This window comes from Hippoglossus hippoglossus, chromosome 5 (genome assembly GCF_009819705.1).
Source record: "Hippoglossus hippoglossus isolate fHipHip1 chromosome 5, fHipHip1.pri, whole genome shotgun sequence".
Classification (NCBI taxonomy): domain Eukaryota; kingdom Metazoa; phylum Chordata; class Actinopteri; order Pleuronectiformes; family Pleuronectidae; genus Hippoglossus; species Hippoglossus hippoglossus.
This window is the reverse complement of record NC_047155.1, coordinates 5,113,983-5,121,176: the sequence shown is the minus strand read 5'-3', so window position 1 is coordinate 5,121,176 and position 7,194 is coordinate 5,113,983. Positions and strand designations below refer to the sequence as shown.

The 7,194-nt window shown below is 45.7% G+C and overlaps 1 protein-coding gene across 11 annotated transcripts in view; it reads right to left on the bottom strand.

Annotated features, from left to right (window-relative positions):
- chd5 (chromodomain helicase DNA binding protein 5) overlaps positions 1–7,194 on the bottom strand; it is a 37,467-nt gene that overhangs the window by 26,293 nt on the left and 3,980 nt on the right. For all 11 annotated transcript variants that reach the window (XM_034586416.1, XM_034586421.1, XM_034586417.1 and 8 more), the window contains exon 2: positions 2,955–3,109. In XM_034586416.1, the coding sequence (XP_034442307.1) occupies positions 2,955–3,109 (155 nt within the window). The remainder of the gene's footprint in view (positions 1–2,954; positions 3,110–7,194) is intronic.

Genomic DNA, 7,194 nt, shown 5'->3' with positions numbered 1-7,194 from the left:
CAAAGAGCTGGATATTCAATATAATCTAGTTCAACGAGACAAAAGTGCTGCTGTAAAAAGGCTTTGTGGTTTAACAACGGCCTCTCCCCCCCCCCCCCCCCCCCCCCCCCCAGAAACAAGCAACAGCTCCTTGTTGACTCACAATCGCAGAGAGGATATTGAACTCAATAAAAACAAGACAGAGGCTCATCTCAAATAAACTGTATTTCAGCAATAAAGCCACGAGTGTGTCCGACGCTTGGTGCCAGCGCAGTCGTCGGACTTTCTGGCTTCCGTTTTCCAACAACGTGCCATGTTAGCTATCAACGCTAAGGATAAGTACGGGGGAGCTAGAGGGGCTCTCAGTCATACCTCATACCTCCGACAACAGTCCCCTTGTGAAACCACATTTTAAAATTCACTAGATCCAGATTTTTGATTTGGATCTGCACCAAATTACAAACATAATTATCATAAATGTGTGTTTCTCGGGAGAAATCACGAAAAACGCCTTATTCCTCAATGTTAAAGCGCACACACACCACAATGCACTTTCGTAATGCTTGACGCCGGCCCATTCAAAGTGAATGAGCAGCGTTTCTGTTGAAACCTCCAACACACACGAATCCTGCATCACAGCTTTAAGAAAGGTTAATTGTGGCCAAACCCCAACCTCTTACTTTATCAATAAAATGATCTCACTTCTATAAACTATTCCCTGGATTCTTTCTGGAGAAGCGAAGGCCAAATAAACCTTCGTGCCTTTACAGTTTCTTTGTGTCCCTGCAGATGAGAGAAGGTGCGACGTGTACATGTGCAGTACATCTCTCCCTGGCAACCATTCGTCCGACCAGCAGCTCCGACATCGGACTGGTTTGTGTCACCGACTGTCTCCGACCTCGCTCGACTTCTGGCCCCTGTCTGACACCGACCTTTGGGGAGTGATTGGAAGTGAATTACAGCAGCGACGGTTCCTCAGAGGGAGGGAGGGACGGAAAGATAGGAAAGAAAAGGAAGGGAGGAAGGGAGGAAGGAAGGGAGGAAGGGAGGAAGGGAGGGAGGAAAGAAAGACTGAAAAGAAACAAAGAAACAAAGAAAAGCAGCAGCATCACGATCAGAGCAAAGTGAGGTGATTCGTGTGAGACAAGAGGAGAGGGAAGAAAGAGGAGAATACAGAGCACAGTGTGTGAGGGGGAGAAAGAGGAGAGTGTCAGAGGGAGTCCCCCTCCTCTTCCTCCACCTCCTTCTCCTCATCCTCAGCTCAGTGAGACCCAGAGCTCAGTGTTTACCACAAGCAGCCAAAGGGCCGGGTGGCAGCCTGGCCAGCCAAGCTCCTCACAGCACTGCTGGCATCTCCACCCCAGCAGAGGGGAACGTCCCGATGGCTGTGTCACTGACACTGTTACAGCCAGCACAGGTGGGAAACTGGCACCGGCAACCTGGTGGATTCCTCAATGGAAAAAAACCATAGCTTCCGAGATCAGATGGTTTTTCAGGACATTTAAATTTTATGCATAGCAGGAAAAATAGCTGCACTGATCAACACACAGCGTCATCATTAGATCAGATGTTGAAGCCATTTCCTCGCAGGTTTTATTTTCAGACATCTCCTAAAACTGATTTACAGAGATTTGAACCACTTGTAGGTCACTGTTTTGTTTTCCCAGTGTTGCACCATATTACCCTGTTACATTTTGTTCTGGAGTCTTCCTCCCCTTTGCCCGAAAATGACCAATCGGGCCTAAATTAAGGGGATTAAGGGAAAAAACCCTTCAATGCAACAGTGAAACTCATCAACACTGTTCCCTGTCACAGCAGGCGGCCTTTTCTGAACAATAAAAGGGAGCTACAGGCCCAGCACCACAAGAACAAGAGACAAAGCAATTATTTGCTATTACCTTTACAATAGCAACATGTTATGGTCCAGCCCTGAGACCAACTCAAATAAGGGAAGCAGACGCCAGCGATTAACTCAAAGACTTGATTTTATATGATAATGATATGTAACATTAATGCAACTTAAAAGCAACATTTGAAAAAGCTTTACTTTTATTCCTCTTTCAGGTAAAAGGATGAATTCATTAAACTTCAATTAAACACCAACTTGCTGAATTCAACACTGGGTTTCTGCGAATATAGCTTATGCTAGCTAATGGTAAATTATTTCAGATAATGTAAGATATTTTCTGTTCACCTTTGAGTCCAAGAAAATGTTTGTGTTAAATCTGTAGAAATTCCCTCGAGATGTTGCATTCGAGAGGCAGAGTCATGTGCTTCGATTTTTTTCGTTTGGCCAATGTCCCAAATGTTAACATGGATGGGGCAGGGTTTACGACCTATACTCCCGGCCACCACAAGGAGGTCAAAGTGTTTCGGGAGCCGTCATATCGTTTATTTACAGTCACTGGAGCGGATGGACGGACAGACCGAAAACATGGCGCCTCCGGCCGTGGCTGTCGCTGCCGTGGATTCAGGACAAATCTAGTTAAATAAAGTCACTGGTGTAAATGCTGAGAGCAAATCAAACCTCTGACCTGACCTGACATCTGAGAGACTGAAGGCTGGGAAACTACTACAAAAACTACTCTGCTGTTAAAACCCGTTCTGACTCCCACTGCTCGCCTGGCACCGACTCGGAGGGCCCCCCCTCTGACCCACAGTCTCTGCCATCAGCACCAGCACCACAGGCACAAATCTGCACTCTTTAAACCGGCACTTGGTGTCCACAGCTTACACTGGCACAGGTGGGGACACTGCTGCCAACCTCCCCTAAGCCTGAAACAGTCCACTGCCCCTCATTTAGATTACAGAGGCAGTCCAGCAGCCAAAACACACCTCTGATCCAATTGCAGAGACATCAAAAGAGCGATGGGTTGAGAAATGGAGAATACAGAGTGCAGCTTGAGCCAAAACGCCTGCCAAGCTGTTGTGTCCAAGGTCGTGACAGATGGAGCTGAGGGAGAATTACGCCTTACCTCCTTTTTCCTCTTCTTCACTTTGGGTATTTTTCCCTCTTTCATCTTTTTGGGCTTCTTCTTCTTCTGCTGTTTGAGGGAGTCATCGTCGGAGAAGAAGCTGTCGAGGGGCGTGAGGGGAACAACGGCGTTGCGCTCACCTTCGTCATCCTCATCTGGACACAGAGAGACAATGATGCATCAGCTTAGGAACATAAAGTACACAGTGCACCGACTACTTAAGATAATACATTTCTGAGATTTGGCCGATCCCCTGAGTTTGTCGGCTTTACAGGCAGTTGAGTTTGTAATTAGCCTGAATGTGAACTGATGAATGCAGTTTGGCTTGTAAACTGTAAGTGTGAATATCGATTAGCAGGAAAGTGATTGACAACAATTTTGGATAACTAATTAATAGTTTCATTAAGTGAAGAAAATGTGAGTGGGTCAGTTGAGTTGGTTACAAACAAAAACAAGCAATGTGAAGACTGTGATTGAATTTAATAGACGAAATCCATCCATCTATCCGTCCATCCGTCCATCCATTCATTGAAAACCAGAAAAGACAATTGACTCCTTTCCCATTGCCAGTGGAGTTTGCCTTTCTGTGTTTTTTTCTCCAGTGCATCCTGCTACATTTGCATCCGGCTGTTTCCATCAGAGCCAAAGAAAACCTGCGTCTCTTTTGAACAGCAGAAAAGTTGCTCTTCAGAGACAAACAACCATTCACACCTACACAAACACTTCAGAGTCTCTAATCAACCTAACGCCAATTGATTTGAACTGTGGGCGGAAGTACCCGGAGAAAACCACGCAAACACGGGGAAGCACATGCAAACTCCACGTAAAAAGGCCCCAGCTGAACCAGGATTCAAACCCAAAACCCCATCGGTGGGAGGTAACAATGCTACCCACTGTACCACCATGCCGCTAATAGAAAAAAAAAGTTTATTAAAAAAGAGATTAATCAATGATGAAATGAATCATTAGTTGTCAGCCTTGTGCACAGTGGGGATAAACAAGTGAGGAGTCAGTCAGTTTTTTGAAAATAAAAATGATGAATCGTTGCCGGGCCAACGGGAGCACTTGGCAAAAATAAACCTCACGATCACACATCATTGAGTGTGGATCAACTTTACCCGTCAAACGACAAGTAGACGGAGTGCCTGCCCCGCCGCTAAATGGAAACTCCCCGGAGGAGCACCGAGGTATACTGAGCATATCTCCTGCCTTTAATGCTTGCTGGGACTAAAGCGACCTGCTGCTGGTTGTCAGCTGCACCGTCTCAGAGCCGCTGTGTACAAACGTACTGACTGCTGAGCACAGCAGCCTTCACTGATGCCATAGTGGGTCACAGAGGAGTAAGTAAGGCAGAGAGGGAGAGAGAGAGAGTCCCAAACAATACATCACATTAAAGAGACGCGAGGAGAAACACGCACAGGATGCAACCTCCCCTCCGCGCCTCCGACTGTCTTTTCGTCTCGTTCAGTCCGTCTTTCGACGCGTCTCCCCTCGCGCAGACAGGCTGGAGGGCATGAAATATGCAGCACATGTATCAGAGTCAATCAGCCAACACTAGCCCTGCAGTCTACCGCTCCCCTGGGTAGCCTGAGTGAGAGATTGGGGAGGAGGGATTCCTGTGTAGTAGACAGACACACACAAACCTCACCAAGCACTTATCCTCAATTTAGCAAAGCTAGCAGGAGGTATCCCAGACACACACCAACAAAAACACCTACAGTATATACACGTTAATGACTTCAAAGCTTTGTTTGGTTTCTTCCGTCCAACAAATGATATGCGGCGCCCCTTCTTTAGCACTAATTGGGGCTTTATAAACAATTTCTTTATAAAAAAGTTGTATCCATCCATCCATCCCTCATCCCCACCAAGAAGGTCTGTCAATTTGTTTGTTTGTTGGTTGATTATTTTGTTTTTTATTCGTTAAAGGATTATGCAAAAACTACCGAACCATATTTCTACGAATTTTGGTGGAAGGATGAGACGTGATCGCAGAAACTGAGCCGCATTCTGTGGTTTAGTTGCTGTTTACGTCTCGGATGTGTGTTAGACTCCTGCCAAGAAAGTTTTGAAGACAACACACAAGATATAAATTGGCACAAATCGGCCTTGTACATCTTCAACAAAGTATATTTTTACACTTTTCTCGTTCTAAATAATTCAAACAATGATTGAAACTTCGTGATTGTAGAGAACATAAGGGAGGTGATGTAAGAACTAGCAAACATCAGAACTATCTCAGCTTCCCTTTGTTCACTCAAAGGGTTTTTCCTTAAAAGCAGATCAGCCGACGACAGTCAGTCAGTCAGGCAGATGGTTGATGGTTACGTGGACGGTGAGGTCGTTCATTAACGAAACAGAACGATCCGATCGTCTTTGCGTTGCCTTTCACAGGAATGAGGCTTTGTTTAGAGTCAGTGTAACGGCGCTAGTCATAAATATGCACCCATGGCAACCCTCAAACCACAGAGCAACCCAGCAACACAACGAGCCTCTCCACTCTCTGACACACACAGATGATGACACGGATCAGATGCAGCTGGAGACAGCTCTGAATTACAGGAATCACAGTCCAGCGCTATGCACCCTTCATATGAACCATGACTGACGGCTTGACCACACGTCACTAATTAGACACGTGTGTGTCCCCTGCTAAATAAATCACTCAAAGTGACAGTGATGATACCGCGTCACGGATGAAGGGTTGGAAAGTTCAATTACATGCACCTGATTCTCTGGACTTAACCACGACGGAGGTGTTACTCTGGGGATGTTGGTCTGTCCACCAGTTTGTGCAGAGTTTTGTGCAGACGTCCATGGTCCTCAGATGTTGTATCCTACTGATCCTCTGACTTCTACTCTACTCTTTGTAGTTTATAGGGAAATCTTTCGACAACCATTGAATTACCTCGAAATTTGAGACTCATTTGTTTCACCAAACACTTTATGACAAAATCATTTCCTACAGTGTGTTTTTTTGTGCTAATTAGCTAATGTGGGCATGCTAACAAGCTAAACTATGTCCCATCCAACCATCTATACAGCTTAACCCTTGAGGGTCACAGGGGGGGAGCTGGATCCAATCCCATCTTACACCACACCAGCGTATCACAGGGTGAACATACAGAGACAAACAGCCGTTCATGCCCACATTCAGAACTACAGGCAGCTTAGTGTCTCCACAGTCTTTGGCCTGTGTTCCTTCGAGATCATCTTTCCCAAGTCTGGCAGCAACGAGTGCAAGGTTCGGTTCTAAAAGAACTGGTACGAGTACAAGAAGAAAGTTTTCCGACTGTGGCGGAGTACTTGGAGAAAATCCACGCAAAACACAAGGAGCACATGCACAACAAAAAGATCTGAACCAAGATTCAAACTGGGAATCTTCTGTATGCAACACTGAACCATCATGAAACCACTAATAACTTCTTCAGAACACAGTTGAAAACACAGTTGTGACTCTTAGAGCTGCTAGCATAGAGACTCTGGTAAGAAAAAGGTTTCAGCAAACCTAGAACAAATGATCTGTCACGAACAGACTTATAAAAAGGGTTTAAATACCCTCACAGCGATGTGATTCATTGAAAAAGACAAAAAAACAACTATCTGTTTAAAACTGCATCACCTTATAATCCTAACCCTGTGGTAAATGGCCTGTGAGGTCCCGGAGGGAAAGCCATCCGGGGGAAAGATAATCTTTCTGCTCGGTGGGTGAACCAGGCGGTGCCAGGTGTTGGAAGAGGGGAGGTCGCCCAGTCATGTGGCACAGAGAGGTCTGGCACCAGTTAGGAACAGAACCAAAGCTGCACTTGGCAAACAGGTCCTCCTCCGAAGTGTGGACGAACGGCACAGACACAGATCTGACCTTCCTGCAAGGGCTTGGCCACCGGACTGACCCATTAGAAAGGGAGATTCACGAGCGGCTCCCAAGTGAGAAAGCTTGAGATTACTGGAAAGAACATTAGCCCTTTCTCTGTTGGCCCCTGTATGGCAATGTGCACTTAATGTTGCCCAGCATGGCTCGCCACAAAGGAGGCAAGACGGAGCCAAAGGGTTTTCCTTTCTTCATTGATTAAGTGCTTATTGCTCAGGCCTCAAATGCCTTCAGACAAAGACTATTATTAGAAAATGAAATCATCAAAGTGATGGAAGGATAAAGCCCAAATGGTATCATTAAAATCATATCTATTATACACAACGTATGCGCAAGATCACGATGTGTTCGATATAAAGCAGATATAAA